The sequence below is a fragment of the Prunus persica genome, chromosome G3, assembly GCF_000346465.2.
Source record: "Prunus persica cultivar Lovell chromosome G3, Prunus_persica_NCBIv2, whole genome shotgun sequence".
In the NCBI taxonomy this organism is placed as follows: Eukaryota; Viridiplantae; Streptophyta; class Magnoliopsida; order Rosales; family Rosaceae; genus Prunus; species Prunus persica.
Window position 1 is genome coordinate 25,514,609 of NC_034011.1, and position 23,833 is coordinate 25,538,441.

At 37.9% G+C, this 23,833-nt stretch overlaps 5 protein-coding genes and 1 pseudogene across 7 annotated transcripts; 2 read left to right on the top strand and 4 right to left on the bottom strand.

The window, feature by feature from the left end:
- On the bottom strand, positions 194 to 1,676 carry LOC18782637 (metalloendoproteinase 1). The gene has a single exon (XM_020560529.1). It carries the CDS (start codon positions 1,632 to 1,634, stop codon positions 567 to 569), a length of 1,068 nt encoding a protein of 355 aa, XP_020416118.1. The 5' UTR covers positions 1,635 to 1,676; the 3' UTR covers positions 194 to 566.
- LOC18784431 (metalloendoproteinase 3-MMP) lies at positions 3,769 to 4,977 on the bottom strand. The gene has a single exon (XM_020560567.1). It carries the CDS (start codon positions 4,952 to 4,954, stop codon positions 4,016 to 4,018), a length of 939 nt encoding a protein of 312 aa, XP_020416156.1. The 5' UTR covers positions 4,955 to 4,977; the 3' UTR covers positions 3,769 to 4,015.
- LOC18783567 lies at positions 7,068 to 8,227 on the bottom strand (annotated as a pseudogene).
- LOC109947783 lies at positions 10,351 to 11,863 on the bottom strand. Its single transcript, XM_020558749.1, has one exon. The coding sequence runs from the start codon at positions 11,659 to 11,661 to the stop codon at positions 10,672 to 10,674; it is 990 nt and encodes a 329-aa protein (XP_020414338.1). The 5' UTR covers positions 11,662 to 11,863; the 3' UTR covers positions 10,351 to 10,671.
- LOC18782004 (protein CREG1) lies at positions 13,061 to 15,542 on the top strand. The gene is made up of 6 exons (XM_007215895.2): positions 13,061 to 13,379; positions 13,926 to 13,961; positions 14,363 to 14,564; positions 14,665 to 14,743; positions 14,852 to 14,969; positions 15,146 to 15,542. Exons 1-6 carry the CDS (start codon positions 13,207 to 13,209, stop codon positions 15,180 to 15,182), a joined length of 645 nt encoding a protein of 214 aa, XP_007215957.1. The 5' UTR covers positions 13,061 to 13,206; the 3' UTR covers positions 15,183 to 15,542.
- On the top strand, positions 15,968 to 22,682 carry LOC18782606 (CRM-domain containing factor CFM2, chloroplastic). 3 transcript variants are annotated; one of them, XM_020558747.1, is made up of 13 exons: positions 15,968 to 16,711; positions 17,267 to 17,786; positions 17,869 to 17,999; positions 18,188 to 18,493; positions 18,579 to 18,735; positions 18,892 to 19,184; positions 19,647 to 19,706; positions 19,817 to 19,873; positions 20,258 to 20,572; positions 20,680 to 20,937; positions 21,068 to 21,263; positions 21,600 to 21,730; positions 21,867 to 22,682. In XM_020558747.1, the coding sequence occupies exons 1-13, from the start codon at positions 16,031 to 16,033 to the stop codon at positions 22,089 to 22,091; spliced, it is 3,330 nt and encodes a 1,109-aa protein (XP_020414336.1). In that variant the 5' UTR covers positions 15,968 to 16,030; the 3' UTR covers positions 22,092 to 22,682. The 3 variants fall into 3 exon arrangements, with proteins under 3 accessions (XP_020414336.1, XP_020414337.1, XP_020414335.1); XM_020558748.1 differs by having other exon boundaries at positions 20,680 to 20,775; XM_020558746.1 differs by having other exon boundaries at positions 15,969 to 16,711; positions 21,029 to 21,263.

The following is a 23,833-nucleotide window of genomic DNA, read 5'->3' on the forward strand; positions in this document are numbered from 1 at the left end:
AAGTGTTTCTTGGTAGATGATACTTGCACTGCTTAACTGAAGTTTAAACTTGTTGAGAGTGTTCTTCCCGCTGGAAGTAAAAGTCTGTCATTTTGGGTGTCTCAACCTGTTGCCAATTGATTTTAGGTCACATTATCACTCATTGATATGACTAGTTTTTTTGGGTCAAACAATGGATGACTATTGATTCATGTAAATCGAATTGACCCCTGTTTCACTTTTTTTTTTTTTTTTAGTAATTACTAATCGTTTATGACTTGAAAGTACAACCTCTGAAGGTTCTCTAATTAAGATTTATACGCGAGGAGAATCAAATTTTCTACGTCCCAAAGAAATTTCTAACAAGAAAATGAAAAATTAATTATGCTATAAATAAACTGCGAAAATTAATATTAAAAATTCCAAATGGGGTGAATATCACAATTTACGAGCTTCAAACAATTGAATATCCAGCATAAATGTGCTGCAACTTTAATGCAATATATTGTATCGCACACTCCACTCCAGGTGAGGTACCTTATTTGATAAACATAAAAACATTCTTGATGACCTGATCATCATAAAGATCAAGTGTTGTATAAAGCTCTAATTCCTTGAACATCATCCGCATGCAAACTTTGGGTATATCCCGGAGGAATTTGAGATTGCATGACAGCTCCTGGAACAGAGCTATGGTCAAGTCCAAGAAGGTGTCCAATTTCGTGCAAAGCCACAGTCTCCAAGTCGAAACCACCCGGCACAGCGCCCACCACCCACGTCTCATCAGCATCGTAGTGAAATCTCCCATTAGTCGGCCGAAAAGCATGGGCTATGGTCTTACCTGGGCCATCAAATGCATTATTAGCCCCATCTCCATGATCACCCCTCCCAAAACCGATCTTCAGATCAGCGCTCTCAAAGCTTTGGGCTTGGCTGAACGTGAAGTGTGTGTTGCTCTGCCATGTTGCAAAAGCACGTGCAACTGCGCCCACAGCCTCAGATTGGGTGCCTTGAAGAAAACCATAGGTGAGGTGATACTTATTGGCAGGCCATTTTGGGTTTCCTTGGAAGAAAGCGTAATGACCAACTGTGTGAGTTGAACCATGTCCTCCCCTTTTCTTTCCTGTTCTCATGGAGGTGGTACCGTTGATGATATCCGGCACACCACATCGAGGCATCTCCATTTTTTTTACGGTTTTCGCATCTAATGTTCCAGTGACCTTGAGGTGGTAATTGATTTGGTAAGTTTTGATGGCCGACTCCAGTTCGTCATCAAAGTGGTCATCATTGTTGGTATTGCCATTCAAGTAACCAAACTTTTCAAGGTATTTTTTGAGGTCTTGGATGCCTTGAACTTTGTCACCCTTGTGACACCCTTTGAGATGTTCAAGGAACTCATAAGAAGATGTTTTTTTGTGGTGAGTTTCTGAGGCTTTTGCGTAGGAGAGGAGAGAAAGGAGGATGAAGAGGAGTAGGGTAGTGATTGCGAAGAGAGAAGGAGTTGAAGTTTTGGATGATGCCATTGTAAGGAAATGGTTTTGGTTTTGGGTATGGTGTGCAAAACCCTCATGCATTGGAGGGGTTTTTATAGGTTTATAAATTAGCAGACTTGCATAAACGGTCGTGAGACGGTGCAACTCTAACAATTTCCACATTCAGATTGAGAGCTGGGCCTTCCATAGTAAACGTATTCTAAATCTTGCGGTTGGCGACATGACAATTGCCGGTTGGAAGAAGACAATTATGATGAGACTTGTTCTTAGTTCGGATTCATGGGAGTGACTGGCACGGAAGAGTAAGTTACGTCGAAGCTTAATTGATCCACTAACCTCAACAGGAGACAATTTTAAAGGTGAAAAGAATTCCCCACAGGCGACAATTCTAACCTATGAAGTCTTTTTGGCCAACTCCTTCTTTCGGTCAAGTATAATATATGGGTCCATGCATGAAACAAAATTTAAGTTCACTACCTAACTCTTAGTACGGTAGGACTTGTTCTTTTTCCAACGGTGAAAAGAATTCCCCAATTCGAATTCATTCTTCTCCGATTAGTAGCAAACTAAATTTTTTAAATTGAAGTTTGTTGACTTATGGGACAAGTTGAAAAAGTAGTTTATTTCCTCTGACAAAAAAAAAATATGTTTATTTGCTACTTTAATAATTTGTGCATTACCATACCCTTCAATTCAATTAATGTAATGTTTGTTTTTTAGCACTTTAATAATGTGGGTTTCTTCGAAAACATGTGAAAAAATGTCTATGTATTTATTATATGAAAAGAAAATGTGCAGTTTTTAGCATTTTCAATGTAGATTTTGTTCTTCCAAGGTAAAATAATTATTTTAAAGAGCTAAAGTCAACTTGTCATTTCTGAAGAGAGAGAAAGAGGTTGGGTAACTAAGTTTGATAAATCTGTTGGAGAGAGTTTTGCTGATGTAGCTCTCACCTATTTTAGTATTCCCAAACTGTTGTAGAGGTCTTTGACCCAAAAAAAAAATTTGTTGAAGAGGTTAAGTATATGATGTTGTCTTTGTTTGGATTCTTAAAAGACATTGGGTATTCAATTTAGATTTTAAAAGATTTTTAAAAAATTAAAAGTTCAGGTGTATTCAATCACGATTTTATAGAAGTCTATAAAATTTTGCATGTATTCAGTTCAAACTTTTTAAACTCCATTCAAATTTGGATGTATTCAATCATGATTTTAAAAGATTTTATAAAAGTTTGGATGTATTCAAAAACTCATTGATTTTAAAGGAAATACAAAAAGTGGTGGATTTCGTTTGATTATAGACTAATTTTACGCCATGACAAATCTTTACTTCCACCCAAAGATTTTGATAGATATATTATTTTTATTTCCAAGATATGATTTCACCACTTCTACTACCACTATCTTATCATGGCTATCACCACTGCCGCCGCAACAACCACCACCACAGTCATCGTCGTTGCGGCCACCATCACCAGCACCAGCACCACCGTCGCCACCTGCACCACCACCCATTGCCGCCCCCACTACCAGTCCCACCATCACCCCCACCGTCACCACCACCGCTGCCAACACCATCAATATCACTGCTACTGCCACCACCCTTACCCCTACCGCCACCACCACTACCACCCCCACTATCAGCCCCACCATCACCCCAACCGCCATTGCTGCCACTCCCACCGCCGCAACCACCACCACCACCTAACTCCTACTGTCACCACCACTCACCACCTCCCCCACTATCAACCACAAACCACCATCACCACCGACATCGCCATCATCACCACCATTATCACTTCTAAACCCTTTATTTTTTGAGTGCTATAAACTCTATTAAAATCAATAATAAAATTCTAACAAACTTAGTTAAAATCTAAACACAAATTCGTTGAAATCAAAGATGGAGGAACCATTCCACATGTGTCAATACTTGTCATTTTGTTAGTTTGTGGAAAACGATATATACTTGCATTAGTTAAGCCAATTTGCTTATAACTGAAGTTTAAGAATGACACTTAATAAACTTCAATTAAACGATTTAAACTGATTTTAAATGATTTCGACCAACTGAGTCATGAACAGTTGCGATTGGATTTGCAAAAAGAGGATTTTCTTGGTCTTGAAATGGATGGATAGCTAAATCGAACTGACCCTTATTTCACTTTTTCGTATTTATGACTTGAAAGTATATAACCTCTTATAAGTTGCCCTCTAATTAAAATACAATAATACTAATTTATACGTACGAAAGAAACTTGAGACATGAAATGAACATATAATTTCTTCATAAAAAATTTTAAAAAAAACTTATAATTTATTACACTGATGAAATCAATGTTAGAAATTACAAATAGGGGAATATCCCCAGTTTCAAACTCCAGGTGAATATCTCATGTACACTCCAGGTGAGATACCTTATTTGATAAAGGGAAAACAAGAATGAAAAGTTGACTTTGGATGAACCGATGAAAAAGTAAAATGTCTACTTTAACATTATTGACGATCTGATCTGATCTGATCTAATCATCATCAAGATGGTAATCAAGTGTTGTATAAAGCTTTAATTCCTTGAATATCATCCGCATGCAAACTCTGGGTAAATCCAGCGCGGATTCCAGGTAACATGACAGCTCCTTCAACAGAGCTATGCGCAAGCCCTAGAAGATGACCAATTTCATGCAAAGCCACAGTCTCCAAATCCATTCCCCCAGGCACAGCACCCACAACCCACGTCTCATCAGCATCGTAGTGAAATCTCCCATTTGTTGGCGCATAAGCATGAGCTAGGACCCCACCTGGCCCATCAAACGGTTGTCCATCTCCATGTTCACCACTTCCAAAACTGATCTTCAGATCAGCGCTGTCAACGCTTTTAGCCCGACTGAAAGAGAAGTGCGTGTTGCCTGCCCATGTTGCAAAAGCACGTGTAACTGCGCCCACGGCATTAGCCGGGGTGCCTTGAGCAAAACCATAGGTGAGGTGATACTTATTGGCAGGCCATTTTGCGCTTCCTTGGAAGAAAGCATAATGAGCAACTGTGTGCCCCCCGTGGTGGTGAGGGTGCCTTTTTTTGCCTGATCGCATAGCGGTGGTGCCATTGATGATATCTGGCACACCACATCGAGGCATCATCATTTTCGATACGGTTTTTGTATCCAATGTTCCCGTGGCCTTGAGATGGTAATTGATTTGGTAGGTTTTGATGGCCGCCTCCAACTGGTCGTCAAAGTCATCGTTGTTGATATCGCCATTCAAGTAACCAAACCTTTCGAGGTATTTTTTGAGGTCTTGGATGCCTTGAACTTTGTCACCCTTGTGACACCCCTTGAGATGGTCAAGGAACTCAAATGGTGATGATGTTTTGTTGTGGGTTTCTGATGCTTTTGCACAGGAGAGGAGAGAAAGGAGGATGAAGAGGAGGGTAGTGATTGTGAAGAGAGAAAGAGTTGTAGCTTTTGATGATGCCATTGCCATTGCCATTGTAAAGAAACACTTTTTTTCGGTTTTGGATATGTGTTGTGCAAAACCCTCATACTTTGAGGGGTATTTATATGTTTATAAATGAGCCTACCTTTTACATTAACGATCGTAACATGCGTTTGAGATTTAGCACAGTCTTCCATATCAAATACATGACTTGGAGTCTTCGACTAAGTCTTTGATGTTCTAGACGATGGCCGGGAAGATAAATATTCAAATAAGAGACTAATTCTTAGTTAGTATATAGTATTTATTTAAACTAGTCTGTCTATATGGGAGTGACTGGCGGAAGATTGGCTAATCTCGAATAAATATTGATAAACTAAATACCTAAATAATACCTAATTCCAAGCATAATGTTTCTGGTCAAACTTGATGTCTCATACTAGTGAAATAATGAACCGTCTTAGGAAAAAATGGAGATACATAGTGTCCTTGAAAAGATGGAGGTAATATCACATCTAGATGGACATAAAATAAAGCTCATGTCATGAACTAGTATAACAAAAAATAAAAGGTATATAACTCAGTTGATTGAGGTCTTCTACCTTCATTTATGTAGGCAAAGATTCGAACCCCCCTAGACTCTCAATGAATATTTGTGTAAGTTAACCCCCCTCCCCTTCACTCTTGTACTAAAAGCAAATGGTATGTGCACGGTTTCGGCGACAAAGTACAAGTTTTATATATAGTATTGCAATTTGTATCATTTCAAATCGCTTTTTCATTTTGGCTAATAAGAAACACGTGATTTGGGAATTAGTCTGGCTATGTTAGTGTCCTGGAAAAGGTCGATGGAATTGAAATAGATTGATATAAAATAGAGCTGATGAACTAGTATAACAGAAACAAAGATAATCGGGATCCTAAAATCTTAACTGGTATGTTGTTAGAACGTGGTATTTGGTTTCGTCGACTACTATTAAAAGTACAAGTTCATATATTATTGCAATTTGTATCATTTCAAGTTGCGTTTTCGTCTTGTCTAATAAGAGGCACGTTGTAGGAATTAGTCTGCTGCTATGTATCATTCCATCGATAATGTGATCGATGCGAATATATTGAACCAGTTTTAGGATATCAGTTGTTGTGGGAATGATTTCATGACATGTTTACTAATCCGTAATTGGATTAGGAGGAATTGAATTGAGAATGAATTGAATTGAGAAGGAGTTGGATTGAGAAGAATTAGATTCTAGATTCCTATTGAAGTTGTTTACTAAATCATATGGAATTTGGGTATGTGGGTGGTACTAATTACTAAAATGCCATCATTGTTGGGTTAAAGTAGATGTCATATTTGGAATTTTAAAAATTATGTGAGGATATAATGGGTAAAAAAGATGAATTTTTAATGGGTTAGTTCTTCAGGAATTAGAATACCACATCCCACCCAAGAATTGAATTCCTCCAAAATCAGGAATTCAATTCTTAATTTTGTGTGGGCTCCACTTACTTTTTAATTCATTGATATGAAGTAAACGTATGAATCATCCATAAGTGAAAATTTCTGATGAGAATTCCAATTCATGATTAGTAAACACATCACCTTAAGTATTCAACCCAGATATATACATAGTACAGCACAGTACATGACCCCTGCCTCCACTTTTCTTACCAATAATTGAGTACACTCCCACCAAAACCACTAGAAGAGCAAGGTGGCAATTAAACTAGTGTGACAATGGCTCCCTGTGATATTCAGGGTGTCCCTTACACTTCACTGTGTAATTCTATTTTCTCTTTTCGTGCAAAGAACACCCATGAGCCATCAAATTGGTGTATAAAGGAATACCCATTTGCAAAAAAAACAAAGTTCCTTTGTAGAAGTAACCCAACCCCCCATAAGCCAATTTTGGGTAATTCGATTTTGGGTTGAAATGAAAGTATAAACTCTTGTAAGGTGCCCTCTAACTATAACTTCAAGCACAAGAATCAAACTTCTACGTACGAAAGAAACTTCAGAGATGAAATGAACTTATACTTTATTAAACTGACGAAATTAATATTACAAATAGGGAAATATCCCGAGCTTCAAACTCCAGGTGAATATCTCAAAAATGAAAAGTTGACTTTAACGTTCTTGATGATCTGATCATCATCAAGATGATAATCAAGTGTTGTATAAAGCTCTAATTCCTTGAATATCATCCGCATGCAAGCTCTGCCGCGTCACTCCAATGAGGATTTCAGGAAGCATGATAGCTCCAGGAACAGAGCTAAGGCCAAGCCCAAGAAGGTGCCCGATTTCATGCAAAGCAACAGTCTCCAAGTCCACACCACCAGGCACAGCACCCACAACCGGCCACGTCTCATCAGCATCGTAGTGAAATCTCCCATCTGTTGGCCGAAATGCATGGGCAGCGGTCTTACCTGGGCCATCAAATGCATTATTAGCCCCATCTCCATGATCACCCCTCCCAAAACCGATCTTCAGCGCTCTCAAAGCTTTGGGCTTGGCTGAACGTGAAGTGTGTGTTGCCCTGCCATGTTGCAAAATCACGTGCAACTGCGCCCACAGCCTCAGATGGGGTGCCTTGAAGAAAACCATAGGTGAGGTGATACTTATTGGCAGGCCATTTTGGGCTTCCTTGGAAGAAAGAAAAGTGGCAACTGTGTGAGTTGAACCATGTCCTCCCCTTTTCTTTCCTGATCTCATGGAGGTACCGGTTTTCGCATCTAATGTTCCGGTGACCTTGAGGTGGTAATTGATTTGGTAAGTTTTGATGGCCGAATCTAAAGTAGTCATCATTGTTGGTATTGCCATTCAAGTAACCAAACTTTTCGAGGTATTTCTTGAGGTCTTGGATGCCTTGAACTTTGTCACCCTTGTGACACCCTTTGAGATGGTCAAGGAACTCAAATGGTGATGAAGTTTTGTTGTTGTGGGTTTCTGATGCTTTTGCGTAGGAGAGAAGAGAAAGGAGGATGAAGAGTAGGGCAGTGATTGCGAAGAGATAAAGAGTTGATGGATGATGCCATTGTAAGGAAATGGCTTTGGTTTTGGGTATGTTGTGCAAAACCCTAATGCATTGGAGGGATAGGTTTATAAATGAGCAGCAGACTTGCATAAAAGGTCGTGACACGGTGAGATAGAGGTGGGTCTTCCATACTAATTACATATGACTTGGACTCTTTAGACTAAAGCCAAGTCTTAGAGGTTCGAGAAGAAACACATAAAAATGGACTAATTCTTAGTTATATTATTTACCTAAATTTCATGGAAAATGGAGGCACGTAGTATCCTGGAAAAGATGGAGGTAAAGTGGACATACTTTGGCCGAGCCAGAATTTTATGTTTGAGGAGGCCACAATATAAAACACAAGAATAAGAAGTAATAGAAAAATAAAACAAATGAATAATAAATATATTAATATTCAAAATTAAATTTGTGATAAGATAAAAAGCACCACACTTTTTTTTGGAGCCTCTTATTATTAATATTTTTTAATACAAGCGATAGTTTAAACTACAGAAGAGCCTCAATTATTATGATGAACTAAATCGGCTGCTTATTTCTTCTGTAATTAGTGCAAGTACTTTACTGCAACACACACAAGACATGAATGGTTTCTAGTCTAATTACAAAGCATAGATGAGGGGGCATAAGCAAAATTATACAACTTTCTTTCCAAACTTATTAACTATAGCATATATATATATATATATATATATATCAGTGCAACGAGAAAAATCGGTGGGGGTGGGGGGCCAAGGCCATTGCTGGCCTTACAATGGCTCTAGATATCCAAATTACAGGGGCGGCACTGTGGTGGTTCAAGTGGCGCCACCTCACAGGGCTCTCGAAAAAAAAATTCTTTATATTATACATATATATTAATATTATAGGAATCGTATATATAATACAGCGTCTGAATATTTGCTCAACAACATGTTCAGGGGAGTTGGTTGGAGCACATATCTATTTGAAAAAAGTGCTAGAGTTCGATACTCCCTGAGGTCAATCTAGATTTTCTCCTCCAAGAAAACTACTTTCTTCATTCAAAACAAAACGAAAAAAAACTTCATGGCTTCTTCTTTCTCTTAAATTCTGATTTTCTAGTAAGTAATCATCATTATTCATCAATTTCTCTTTGGTTCTTTTTTCAATCATTTGACAATTTCTGTTATTCTTTCAATTTCAGGAATTTGAACACCAAAAAGAGAAAACTCTAATTCCTAAAAGCTCTCGTAATAGTTTTAATTCTTCAAATAAGATAGCAAATACAATGTGAATGATTTTTGGATAGTTAGGTATGTTTTTGTTGTGGCTTTTGTGTTTAATGCAATATAATCTAATTTGTTAATGACATTTGTGTGCAACTACTCTTTAATTTGTGATTGCCAAATTTTTTTCCCTATTAAACACAGATTGCTTATTGGAGGCAGCAAGGAACTTTATAGGGGCACAAGGAGCTTATTTTGGTACAAAATATTTAACTTTATCAAATGGAAACATTTAAATTTTTATGAATTTGATTTCTGATTGTCATTAATGATGGTGAATTTTAGTTATAAAAAAATTGTTTATGACATTAAGTTATGGAAAATTTTTATAGTATTTTCGTATTAGATTATGTGAGGCCCCAATTTAAGTTTTGCACATGACCCTTAAAATCTCAGGGACGGCCAAATTAGAGTGATGAAATAAAGAGAGACATCTATAAACCACTGTGAGCCGTTTGATCATATTTAGTATAATAGAAATGAAGATTTTAATATAAAATGGTATTTTGTTAGAACCAAAAAAGTGGTATTTGGTTTCGTCGACCATTAAAAGTACCAAGTCTTATACTCCTGTAACTTGTATCATTTCAAAATGCCTTTTCATTTTTTGTCTAATAAGAAGCACGTTGTTGGAATTATTCAGGCTTTGTACAGGACATCCTGCACAAAGGATTTCTTTTGTGGGAATTACTTCAATTTGGGAGAAAGTATTCAAGTCAGCCCACATATATAGGGCAGTGCCTTATACCTTGTTCACTTTAGTTTTACAACTGCTAACAGAGTCAATTGATTTATATATACAAAGCATGTATTGCCTTCAAATTCATCTTGGTGCCAAGTATGTATGTTTGCAATAACACACGCTAGTGTCTAGGGGTTTTGAACCTGAGACAACTGGTCTTAGGCCGAACATACTTTTCTAGTATGGTATGACCCCATTGGCTAAATTAAAAGTAAGTTGCTTGTTGTCTTCTATGTTGAGTGTCAAACGCTAGTCTCCTCCCTCCCAAATAAAGAAAATCATTCAAGCAAGCAGTGGAGTATCTTACAGAATTAGGAAGTGGGAAACTTGTTTAGGTTATAATGGAAGTTCAAAATCCAACCTGCTCTTGTATGATCTTCCAGCTTAAACACCAAAAATATCAATAAATACACAAATCTTCTTCCCTGTCTATCACACAACTCTTCTTTTTATTTTTCATATATTCTATTTGGGACAGAAGAAGCAAAGTAGTGCTCGAATATCGACTGAAAGAAATTAACAAAAACTGAACTTAGGAACCAAATTACAAACAGTAATCAAATCAAATTTATCAAAAACTGAAAAATGTCTGAAGAACAACACAACGTATCACATGAACTAAAATCAAATCTACATAACTGAAAACAGAAGAAGAGTGTATCCCAAGTCACTTGTACCAGTGGTAAACTGAAAGGGACAAAAAATAGGAGTTTCACATTCACCGTATCAAAATTGGTAAAATATACCTCACTTGTGAGAACCATAACCATTCATCCCCAATTCGACTTCACCGGCCTTCTGTATTGCCAAGTTTCCCTCTTCTTTAATCTCTTCATCAACATCATCATCTTCAGAATCCAAAGTAAACTGGCTCTGATTATCAAATTGATGCCTCTCGGCGCCAAGGGGCTTATAGCTTGAAACATCACCCCTGCCTCCAGTTTTCTTACCAATAATTGAGTACACTCCCACAACCAAAATCACTAGAAGAGCAAGGTGGCAATTGAACTGAAGTGTGACAATGGCTCTAGCCCTGTGATATTCAGGGTGCCCCTTACACTTCACAGTGTAATTCCCTCTGCTCTTTTCGTGCAAAGAACACCCGTGAGCTATCAAATTGGTGTACAAAGAAATACCCATTTGCAAAAACCAAGTTCCTTGCAGAAGTAACCCAACCCCACGAGCCAATTTAGGGTAATTCGATTTTGGGTTGTTGAATTCAAGCATTGTGGAAAATATACAAACGGCAATTGGCACAAGCAACATATCAAAGTACCGATTTTCAATCCCACTATTGTCTTTTTTTCGAAGGTAAAACAGTAAAAATTCTTCAATGAAAGCGAAAAGACCAACCAAACTGAGCAACGAACAAGGCATAGTGGAATTTGTGAAGTTTACCAGGAGACCCGTGATTGCGTAGAGCAAGAAGAGCGAGGCAATTGCAATCACTTGCAATTGGAGGGCTGAGCCGACTCGGTCATTCGCGTCGTTTGCGTCAAAGAATGAAACCAAAGAATTTAGAACGAAAAGTAACGAGATGACAGAGGCAGCGAGATAATAAATCGACGACGTGCGAGGTTGGATGCTCGTCTGCGTTCTTGAATTTGAGGATTGTGAAGATGGAGGTGACGACGGAGTTGAATCTTGGTCTGGGATTTGGATTGAGGTAGAAATGGCTTCGTATGCACCCATCAGAATAAGGCCGCCGCCTGCTGCTGCAAAAGTAAGAAACCCCATTCTTGATCTTTGTCTTCTTCTTCTTTTCTTCTTCTCAGTTACAGAGGAAGAGATCTTGAAGGCCTCCAATGGAGGGTTTCGTTTTCTGAGATGGTCTTGTTGGTATGCGTCATGTCAGATTCTGGGTTTGTATCGTTGTTATTTCCGCTGACAATTGTAGCACACCTCTGACTTTTCGGTTGGCTGCTTATCCGCATTCTGCTTCCGCGAACCTCAGACCCGCCTCTCAGGTGGGCAACTACCGGGCTGTATTCATTATTGGACCCAATCAAAGCCCAACTGCTTTTTATTAAAGCCCAGCTTATAGAGCCCTTTTTTATTTAAATGGGTTCTTATATATATGGACTCGCTAAATTCGTCTTCCTCTTTTGATAAAACGATATTCTAAACTATTCTACTGTATCAAGAAAAGAATCGAACTCGAGTAAAAAAGACTGGCACATTTCCTTTAATCAACTTACATAACCCACATTTGTTTGTCCTTCTTTTCATCTTTGGTTTTAGTAATGTTACGAATAGTGACCCCATGCATGATGCATCCTACAATTATCAAAGGTTGAAAACGATCCCACACGCAGACAACTCTCGCTAGCACAACTTTCCTTTTTTTTTCTTTTTTCTTTTTTTCAGTTATTGTTGCGAGCCTTGTGACTAGTGACGTGTGAGTGTTGTACAAGCTCCACCTGGACAATTCATGTGAAATATGAAAGAAAAGAGAACAAAATTGAAAAAAAAAACGTGGGCCGGAGAAGATAGAGGCATTATCCGCAATAAAACTGATAAACGGATAGGCCCAAACCCCTGCTGGGGGACCCACCCCTTGTCGATCTCCCCTAGAGGCTGCAATTCAGTGCATGCGAACTCTTTAGTCATGTCTGCAACTTCCTCTTCTTTTCTTCCTTTTAATTTTATAAAAGATTTATTTCCATATTTCCCTTCTTATATTTTGTAAAACCAAGATTTATTTCTTAGATAGGACCAAAATTAATTTTGATTGGCTTTAGATGTCCACAAGGGATCAAGCGCCATTGGAGTGTCACAGTAAATTACAACGGATATTCTCTATGAATTTTAAGACCGAAAAAGTAAAAATTTAAACCACACATAACTAAAAAATGAAAATTGTTAAATCATATATGTAAAAGTTAATAACCAATATTAATGAAAATGATCTACTATCATATTTATCTCTCCGGAATTGTGACATAAGTGGAAAATCATGGTAGAATAAGAATATATTGCTATCTTTTTTTCTTATATAAGAAAATGTGTCTATGCAATTATACATATCTTAGGTTATATCAAAAAAAAACTATTTTGATCGATTATTCTTAGGTTGTATGATTTGTTAGAAGAAAAAAGGAATCCTAGACCCGCTTACAGAAGATATAACCTCCCCCCATGCCTTTTGAGTTAAGCTGCAAGAAAGCACACGACTGGAGCTGGTAGTTGGACCCGTCATCGGCCTGTAGATTTTGTGTATAAATACATATCTCCTTCTTTCCCCTCTACACACAAAGACAAGGACGAAAACACAGCAGAGCCATGAAGATCAAAGGTCTTGTTCACTTTGTTTATGCAATCTGCTTGGTTTCTGTCCTGTTGGGTATCCAAGGACCTGTACACGGACGGCTACTCTCACTGAAGAAACCCGACCCGGAAAATGCTGCTGCCACTGCTCGTTGGTTGGTCTCTCAGAATTCCTGGGGTGTCTTAAAGTATAATCTCTCTCTCTCTCTCTCTCTCTCTCTCTCTCTCTGCTATTGGTCTATATTATCGTATGAAGAAATGCTTTAAGTTAAATTGGGGGCTCAGTTTTGCTACAATAACTGGCTTCTGGGTCAATTATATTATGTGTTTTTTTTTTCTTCATTTTTTGGTTTCCAATTAGCCGGAAATATGATCTTATTTGGCTATGTGATTGCCATGATTTATTGCAATTTAGTTTATGTGTGTTGATAAAGGAAGGAATTGATGCTGCAATTGAGTGCTATAGGAACATGGATAATTTATCAATAAGTCAACCCAAAGTATGTGAAGGAAAGAAAGGAAGGAACTTTTCTGCTCTTGAAATTTAACAGAACACCATTGAATCAATATGATCTAAACAAGTTTCATTCTTCTTAATACAAATGTCTAATAGAAATCTGATAACTGTTCAATTGTTTATTACAAGTCCCAATTGCTTGTCAATTTTGCTTGAAAAATATTGACTTGTGTTTTTTGTGATATATTGAAGCTCACTTGTCATTTTGTTTTTGCAGTACTATCTCAAGCGAATTGGGAGGAGCACCCTTTGGGTAAATTTTTCTATTGCTTATTATTCTTATCTATATTCTTGCGTTACTTCCTCATCTATTAGCTGCTTGTGTTTCAAGTTTCAACTGCTGTCTTCAGATATAATACCAAGTGCTAATTGCAAGATTAGCCCCAAACGAAAAGTGTTTTGCTGGGTTGGCTTGAGGCATGACATAAAAATTTCGTTTCGTTTCTTTGTTTCTTATTTCTACCCCTTAGGAGGAAAGTGTTTCCATAAAGATACTGACAGGAGAGTGCGCTTGTAATGCGTATTGCCATTTTCTTCACTCTGTGATTCTAATTTTGATAGATTCATTCATTCTGCCTTTTCCTCCAATAATGCTCCATGTTTGGCTGAAGCCCTTGTATGTAAAGGTCAAAATAATAATAAAAACCAATGCAGGAATGTGGTCTCGTTTAGTGATGGAGAACCCGGAAATGGTAGGGGTATCCCATACTTCTACTTGACAACTCTGGATCCCACTGCAAGAAATGCACTGAAAGACCAGAGGGCTTCGTTGACAATTAGTGAATATCCTATTGGAACCTGTGGGAAGACAGACCCTGAGAACCCCACTTGTGCAAAGATTACACTTACAGGAAAGGTGTGTTGCAACAGCTAGTTTATTTTTGATCCATGCTATCCTGAGGGAAACTAGGAATCACGTTAATTTTGACTAACTTGGAACGTTTGGTTTTGTTTAGTTGAAGCTTGCTGATAAAGATTCCAAAGAAACAGAGTTTGCTAAGAATGCCTTGTTCTCAAAGCATCCAGAGATGAAGGGTAACTACACAAAGATTTCACATACCACCTGCAGTTGTTTCATAATTTCATTGTTCATATTTTGCTCACCAACTAAAGAAATTTTTATTTTTGTTGGATGGTGAACAGATTGGCCCAAGAATCACAATTTCGAGTTCTTCAAATTAGACATTGAGAATATCTTCTTGATTGATTGGTTTGGTGGTCCAAAACCTCTCACAGTGGATCAATACCTTCACACCCGAACGTAAGTGTTTGATATCTGAATTGAAGGAAGAAAGAAAGAAAAAAGTACCCAAAAATAAATGTAGTCTCATGTTATCATATCTGAATGGATAAATTTACTTTCATGTCTCAAGTGCTTATTTAAGTTTCTGTTTGGTTTTCTACTTGCTGAAAATGTGTCTCTGTTGTCGTCTACAGGACAGAATACGCCTTCATTCTGGGATTTCTCATCTAACTCTGATTCTCCCCCTTGCATGTTTATGAGTTGGATCTGCACTTGAATTGTGCATAATGTGACTCTATTGTAAATCAGAAAACACAATTGTAATTGTATATAGTCCATGTAATTTCTACAAATCGTCACACAAGTAAGTGTGCCGTCCAATCTGATTGAACAATTGGAGATAATGATTCGTTTGTACAAGGGAACTGTAATTTTTCTTTTTGTGGTATAAGCCGAAAATGTAAATTGGCATGCTCTTTGTAAAAATAATTTGTGGTCGATGGACCTGTATGTATTCTCAGAGATGTTTTCAGTACATTGTAAAAGGCGTAGTTCACTTATTCCTTAATCAGATTGTAAGTTTATTTCTGGTTAAGATTTTGTAACCAACGAGAAGAAGGTGGGTTGTGAAGAGATTCTAACCTACTCTAATTTGCAAAAAAGGAATTTGAAACTCGGTGCAAATGGGTGGCTATATTACCTTATCGAACTGACATAACCCACGTTTATAAGTTTTATGTATAGAAAATACGTCTTAGCATTTTGACTACAAACTTAAGAGTTATGCAAGATGAAGAAAATTCATTTGGATTAGATTTACGGGTGTTACTTAACCATGGCTCAATATTTTTGATAATCAATCATAGTCTCAATTTTAATTTCTTTGTTTTATTTATTTGATCGGATGGTCCCTTTTTCTTCTTTTTGAGGCAGATCGGATGGTCTCAATTGTATTTGGTGAAGGAGGTCATGCGCGAGTCACGTGATTAAGGATAGAGATAGATAGTCGTTAGAACATTTGGCTCGTTAACAGTCAGAAGCTCAGAGCTTTCTTCATCTTCTTCTTCCGCTCCCATGAAATGTTGCTTCCTCTAACTCACCTTCCCGCTTCTCCATTCCCGCCAAAAATTCTAACAGACCAATCCCTCTCTCCCTTCTTTTCCTTCCCTAAAACCCTTCCCTCCCAAAATCCTAAACCTTCCAAATTCGCAATCCGGAGCTCCACCACCGGCACCAAAACCCTTGCGCCCAAGTCCGCCATTCAACGCATCGCCGAAAAGCTCCGAAGTCTTGGATTCACCGAGAATAACGAAAAACCCCAACCCCAACCAGATACCAAGTACGCCGGAGAAATCTTTGTTCCTCTGCCGCAAAGATTGCCGAAATACCGGGTCGGGCACACGCTCGACTCGAGCTGGAGCACGCCTGAGAACCCAGTCCCGGAACCGGGCACGGGCAGAGCTATTGCGAGGTTTCATGAGCTGAGGCGAGAGGTGAAGAAGCAGAAGGAATTGGAGAAGACGGGGAAGAAAGAGGAGAGGGTACCGACATTGGCGGAGCTGAGTTTGGGGAAGGGAGAGTTGAGGAGGCTGACGACAGTTGGGATTGGGCTGAGGAAGAAGCTGAAGATTGGCAAGGCTGGGATCACTGAAGGGATTGTGAATGGGATTCACGAGAACTGGCGGCGGTCCGAGGTTGTGAAGATTGTGTGTGAGGATTTGTGCAGGATGAACATGAAGAGGACTCATGATATGTTGGAGGTTAGGCTCCATTTTCACTGAATTTATATGAGTTTGGGATTGTTATGTTTAAATTCCTGTACATTTGTTTCATAATTCCATTTCGTATCTTTTTGAATTCTGTCAAGTGTTTTACTAAAATCTTTAATTTTTGTAAGTGGAGAAAAATCTGACATTATAGTACATGTGTAAAGATAAATTATGGAAATCTGCTGAAGTTGTTTTTCCGCATCTGTTAGTTTGTACAGGGGTTATTTTAAGCATGTTTGATTGTATTTACTATGGTGTATGATTGTGGTGTTTTGGGTATTATTTAATTCACTGAATTTATATGAGGTTGTAGGAGTATTTTTAATTAAAATTTCCGACAGGTTTTGGTTTTTGAATTGCCATGCGTTATCACTTGTTATAGATTTGGGTCACTTGACATTGTATTATGACTTAATTGGATTTTCATTCTTTATATAAACATAGTACAAAAGCATCCAGCTTGTTGAATTATCCATTTGGTAATGTCGACTACATCTCTCTAGGGTGTGCAGTGGCCTGATTTTGGTATTGTTCTAACATTCTCAGAGAAAAACTGGAGGGCTGGTTGTTTGGAGATCTGGAAGTAAGATAGTTTTGTATAGAGGGGTTAACTATAAGTATCCTTACTTTTTGCGTGATAAAGTTGATGAAGATTCGACAATTGACACTTCCCATAATGCACTGCCTGATGCACACATCAATGATGGAATAAATGAGATCTCAAATGAAGTAAACTCTGCTATAATACCAAGTACAACCAATGAAAGAGCTCAGCCAATGTTAGTGAAGGGTGTTGGATTGCAAGATAGAGTTCGGTTTCAACTTCCAGGAGAGGCACAACTTACTGAAGAAGCTGACCACATGTTAGAAGGACTGGGTCCACGGTTTACTGATTGGTGGGGTTATGAACCTCTTCCCGTTGATGCTGACCTTCTACCGGCCATTGTTCCTGGATACAGGAAACCTTTCCGCCTTCTTCCTTATGGTCTAAAACCTAAACTAACAGATGATGAAATGACCACAATCAGGAGACTCGGCCGACCCTTACCGTGCCATTTTGCATTGGGTGAGTTTGGCTTATGTTCTTACAACTCTTGTTTTCTGGCCAGTGTTTAGTTACTATATTTTTTTTCTTCCCTTTTTTACAGGCAGAAATAGAAATCTTCAAGGTTTGGCCTCTTCCATTGTCAAACTCTGGGAAAAATGTGAGATTGCCAAAATAGCTGTTAAAAGAGGGGTACAGAACACTAATACCGAGATTATGGCTGAAGAATTAAAGGTTGAAAATAAGCTGGGAATATCTCTTCAATGCTACCTATTTATTATTACTAGAATACATCATGGCTTGTTAATCCTGTCAATTTACGTTCAACTTGAGTTAGCTAGGACTTCTTCTGTAATTTTTGATATTTTCATTTTAAAACTCTGTGGTTATTGCTACCTTTAATGAAATGTACTCTGTTGCAGAGGCTGACCGGAGGAACTCTGCTTGCTCGGGACAGGGAATTTATAGTTTTGTATAGGGGAAAGGATTTTCTGCCGCCTGCAGTTTCTTCTGCCATAGAAGAGCGGAGGAAGTATGCAATACATGCTGAGAAACAGATTGCAGAGCATGGTACCTCAGTTACGACTAGACAGGAGCTTGAACCCAGGACTGAACCAGAAAATAAACATGAATGGACCAATGATCATAAAATGGGCCTTCCATCTGCAAAACGAAAGCTAAAGTCTGCTGAGGTGGTTGTCAATAGGACTAGCATTAAATTGTCCATGGTATGGTTTTGTTGAGATGCTACAGTTTGGTGAATTCTGGTGCAGCTGTTTTTTGTGTTACAAATGACCTATCTGTAATGAACAGGCTTTAGAAAAGAAAGCAAAGGCAGAAAAACTTCTAGCAGAGCTGGAGAATGCAGCTATCCCCCAACAACCTGAAATAGATAAGGAAGGTATAACTAAAGAAGAAAGATATATGCTAAGGAAGGTTGGCTTGAGAATGAAGCCGTTCCTACTGATGGGTGAGTTATACTTCTTCTCTCTTGAACTCACTAGTTGTTACTTGTTACCTGATTATTTCCTCCTTTTGAATTAAATTATAGGTGCTATTGAAAATCCATCAAAATATCTAGTTCCTTTAGAAGTAGTTCTGATAAGTCTTCTCTTTTAATTCTCAGGTAGACGAGGAGTATTTGATGGAACAATCGAAAACATGCATCTTCATTGGAAGTATAGGGAACTCGTTAAGATAATATGTAATGAGAAAAGCATTGAAGCTGTTCAGCAAGTAGCACAAACCTTAGAGGCAGAAAGTGGCGGGATACTAGTGGCAGTGGAGAGAGTGAGTAAGGGTTATGCAATCATTGTGTATCGTGGAAAAAATTACAGCAGGCCTGCTTCTTTGAGACCTCAGACACTTCTGAATAAAAGAGAAGCAATGAAGCGTTCTATTGAGGCACAGCGTCGTGAGGTAAAATTGGCTTGCCCATCTGCTCACTTGCATTTAAGCTATTTGTCATCATCAACCTGCTTCCTGCAACTTAAAACACTGAAAAAAAAAGGAACATAACATAAATTTCATCATACCTGCCCCAAATAGACTGGATTAATGGCTAAGTGATCTAATTCCACTGTTTTCACGTTAAATACTTAAACATAGGAGTTGATCTACCCTGAAAACTGATGATAAAGGTTGGCCTTTTGGTTGGACTTGTGTTATAAAAGTATACAGTAGACCCGTCAAATGAAACTTGTAGTTTCACTGGCATGTAAAGTCCATTATGACAAGGATCTTGGCACAATATAGACTTGTTTGTTTTGAGGAAAAACTATGGAGATATTTATTTGTCTATTTCCCATTTATATTCTCCCCAATGTCATATCTACTTCATCATCTGATTCCTTTCTGTTTGTTTCCTGCCTTGACCTGCAGTCGTTGAAACTTCATGTTTTGAGGCTTAACGAAAACATAGACGAATTGAAGCTTCTGTTGGTGAGTTGTCCTGGGTTTCTATATTTCTGTTTTATCCTTTTCTTTCAAAATTCTATGCCGGCTGTGCCCATTCAAAGTGAGGCAAATTATTCAATGTTTTCTTGAACCAGGTTAAAGACAAGGAAGCGGACAATTTGCAGTCGGTTGGTGAATCAAGAAATGAATTGGTGAGCTATCTCAGCTATCTCATATTTCTATGCTCTTCTATGCAATGTGTACTTATTCAATGAATATTTGTGTAAACCCCCTCCCCCAATCGCTTGTACTAAAAAAAAGTTATAAAAGGAGGTAAAGTTAACAGTTTTGATATAAATGAGGTCAGAGAGGAGGCAGATATTGTTCAATCAGAAGAATGTTTAACATCAGATACTGAACTTAAACATTTTTTCTCTCTCATTCTGTAAAACTTGTTTGCCATGAAAAGAATGTTGATGTAAAGACTTTGCTAATATGTCAGACTTGGTTTTCATTCTATATAATATGTATTTATTATCTCCCTAGTATCTTCTTCATAAGTAACATCTGAAATAGTGTATGTTATATCGTTCAAGGCTAGAGACAAACAAGAAGCTCATGTGACTCCCGTGAATCTGAATGATGGAATGGGTGCTGTTGTGAACGGTCAATTAGCCACACAACAGGATGAGGTGATTAGTTTCTCTTCGACATGGGATGAGGATGAAATTGGTAAATTCAAGCCCGGATCTTCAAATGAATCAGTTACAAATGAGGAGGATGAAATTGGTAAAGTTGAGCCAGGACCTTCAAATGAATCAGTTACAAATGAAACACCTGCAAATTTTCTCAAGGATACAAATGGAGAAGTTGGAGACTTTGTCTCTACATGTTTCCCTGAAGATGTTATGGTAATATCAATTTCATGAAGTCATATGCTTGTTTATATTTAGTACCTCGGTATCTTCTGCAGCCTGCAGGAGTGATATCTGAAATAGTGCATGTTTTATTTTTCAAGGGTAGAGGCAAACAAGAAGCTCATGTGACTCCCATGAAATTGAATGATGGAATGGGTACTATAGTGAACGGTCAGTTAGCCACACAACAGGATAAGGTGATTACTTTCTCTTCGATCTGTTGTGAGGATGAAAATGGTGAAGTTGAGCCAATCTCTTCAAGTGAACCAGTTACAAATGAAACTCATGCAAATTTGTTCAGGGATGTAAATGGAGAAGAGGGAGTCTCCATCTCTACATCTTTCCCTGAAGATGCTATGGTAATATCAATTATCATGAAGTCCTGTGCATGTTTATATTCTTGATCCTTTTTTATAAACTTATTATGTTGTATGATTTATGGGGTTTCAGTCAAATGGTCTGAACAGTTCTGCAACCGTTGACAAACAGCATCGTGTTTCTGAGATTGAGGCCAAGGACTCATCAGGTAGATTTGGGAATAGTGAATCTGAACCGTCAGTCCCAGTAATGGTAAGAAAGGATTTTAATGAGAGGCCCTTGAAATCTGTGCATCTTTCCAACGGGGAGAGGCTTCTTCTGCGAAAGCAAGCCCTCAAGATGAAAAAACGCCCTGTGCTTGCAGTTGGTAATGTTATTTCCATTTTTCTTTTCCAGTTTTTCTCTTTTTGTTAATCATTCATTTCCTAAAATGGTTGTTTATTTTGGTAAGAAAATTCCAGCTCTTGCTAGTGCTTATCAAAACTTTTTGGTTCCCGGTTATCTCCTTTTCTATTATGAAAATGCTTGAATTAGTGCTAACATTAGTAGTTAATGTAAGTTAAATTTTACAACAGAAAAGTTTGGAACCTTTTGTTTTTCCACTGCAATTGTATATAGGCTTATGCCTACGTGTGTGTCCTAGTATAAGTTGGCATATGAGACTCATTATTTCTAAATAGTTTGTTTCTGTTATCGCTTTTAGGAAGGAACAATATTGTAAGTGGAGTGGCGAAGACAATCAAGGCTCACTTTGAGAAGCATCCTCTTGCCATAGTGAACGTCAAAGGCAGAGCAAAAGGAACTTCAGTCAGGGAAGTGGTTTTGAAACTGGAGGTATGCATGCACGCCCAAGTTCCTCCTACTTATCTTTCCCCCTTTTTTCACTTGCATTATAAATTGTCTGAATATCTCTCTCTCTCTCTCTCTCTCTCTCTCTCTCTCTCTCTCTCTCTCTCTCTCTCTCTCTTAGCAAGCAACGGGTGGAGTTCTAGTCTCCCAGGAGCCTAGCAAAGTTATACTTTACAGGGGTTGGGGTGCTGCAGGAGATAATGATAGGAAAGCAAGCAACACGAGGAAGAAGGTTTCTACACAGGGTGCTGTGTCTCCTGAACTACTGGCCGCAATAAGACTTGAGTGTGGTTTTAAATCTCCCGGAAAAGAAGATGCAACGCCAACGGCTCAGGTTGGAATCTGAGCTTGCGCCACAAGGTACCACCGGTATCACCGTTCCCTTGATCAGTATCTACTATAGAAAGAAAGCAAGCACACAGATTGATGTGATGATCATCCAAAAGTGTGAAAATATCTGGAAGCTCCTCATTTGGTATCTCAAAATCCAGGAATTGTGGAGATGAAATCTTTGGAATGGTAAATTGATGGATGGTACCCTTTGTATATAGATTGATTGATTGTTTGCTGCAAGAAGAGAGAATGTTGACATCCAAATCCACTGGCCGGAAATTGTTGCATTGGAAATGCAAAGAGCTGGTTTAATAAAATCAAATTGTAAATTCGGAATCCACCCTCTGTATCTGTGAATTTTTGGAAACAATTATAAACGTACATGAAAAAAGAAAGGAACAAAGAGAGAACGAAAAAGGTGAACGTAAAGGTGTTGGTAAATGCTAGCTTGGACTCTAGTTAAGCTCTAAATGGCACATGGAGGTAGGGGTGGGCATCTCATCCGAATTATTTACGTACCGACTGTACCGTACTGACGATTAAGTTTGGTTTGGTTAAATAATTATTTTTTTAATTTTAATTATTCCGCTCCGATTTGTACTGAGATGTTTGGTTTGGTTAACGGAAACAATATTCTTAACTCGACGGAAACTCGTACCGATTCGATATTTTATACTTATGCTATTATTTAAATACAAAACAAGAAACCAAAGATAAATACAATCAACATTTTGTATCACCCCTTTATTACTGCTGTATCACTTCTCTTATCACCATTGTATCACTACTTTATCACTATTCTATCACTTCTTTATTACCCAGGTACTGTAGCACTTTTTGGTCAAAGAGGAATTTATGAATTTCCTATGTTTTCCAGTTTCGACCTTTGTCCCGTTTTTTATCTGTAACTTTCCAACCGTTGATCTAAATTTTATGCTCTTTACATGGTTGGATACAGCATGAAAACTAAAGAACCCATCGCGAAGCAAATGTCAAAATCATTTATATAAATGTTGAGAATTCAGTAAAAATAACACTCAAATGTTCAAACAACAAACACAAGTGGCTCCCAATAAATCTTGAGTATATATTGAATGATATAGTAACTAAGTTATTTGATTTCATACTTGGATGAATTAAACTATTGAATTTTTGTATTTTACGAAGATAATTTGGTGTATTTGTTCAAGAACTTATGTTATGTGAAAGTATTAAAAATTATATTTTTATTAGTATGTTTTTATTACGATACTACTGGAGTACCGAATCAATCCGAACCGAATATTGAGTTAACAGATCCGAAGTCTATCAAAGTATTTGATTTGGTTAATAAAAAAGAAAATAGTTTGCCAAAGTCTTTATTTTAATTAACGAAAAAACCTTTTACTATTTCAAACCGATCCGTGCCCAAACCTACATGGAGGACTCGGAAGCTAAAAACTCCTGATTTCATCATCCCTGGAGTTACTATACGACAAGCACTTCTCATCCCATTTCGCCTGTGTGGACCCCTTTCCCTTTATTTGGTTTGGAGGGTACCGACAGAACCCTACAGGGCCCACCATTGCCGAAACATGCGTTTTGTTCTTTTGTCGTCGTTGTAGAATGTTCTAACCCTTTTTTTTCCTTTTTGTTGACTTTTTCTCCTCTCTTTTTTTGGTTATTCACTTTCACTTATTAATCTTAATCTTTAACTATATCAATGACTCAGTGAAAAATGGTCTAAATTTATAGATTAATTGTTTAAGGTTTGAA

Excerpts from the sequence above, each read along its gene's own strand:
- LOC18782637 (XM_020560529.1), bottom strand. The coding sequence starts at position 1,634 with ATGTGGAAATTGTTAGAGTTGCACCGTCTCACGACCGTTTATGCAAGT.
- LOC18784431 (XM_020560567.1), bottom strand. The coding sequence starts at position 4,954 with ATGGCAATGGCAATGGCATCATCAAAAGCTACAACTCTTTCTCTCTTC.
- LOC109947783 (XM_020558749.1), bottom strand. The coding sequence starts at position 11,661 with ATGGGGTTTCTTACTTTTGCAGCAGCAGGCGGCGGCCTTATTCTGATG.
- LOC18782004 (XM_007215895.2), top strand. The coding sequence starts at position 13,207 with ATGAAGATCAAAGGTCTTGTTCACTTTGTTTATGCAATCTGCTTGGTT. Across the intron at positions 13,380-13,925 it reads AATTCCTGGGGTGTCTTAAA|TACTATCTCAAGCGAATTGG; the intron begins GTATAATCTCTC and ends TTGTTTTTGCAG. Across the intron at positions 14,970-15,145 it reads CAATACCTTCACACCCGAAC|GACAGAATACGCCTTCATTC; the intron begins GTAAGTGTTTGA and ends TGTCGTCTACAG.
- LOC18782606 (XM_020558746.1), top strand. The coding sequence starts at position 16,031 with ATGTTGCTTCCTCTAACTCACCTTCCCGCTTCTCCATTCCCGCCAAAA. Across the intron at positions 16,712-17,266 it reads GGACTCATGATATGTTGGAG|AGAAAAACTGGAGGGCTGGT; the intron begins GTTAGGCTCCAT and ends TAACATTCTCAG. Across the intron at positions 17,787-17,868 it reads ACCGTGCCATTTTGCATTGG|GCAGAAATAGAAATCTTCAA; the intron begins GTGAGTTTGGCT and ends CCTTTTTTACAG.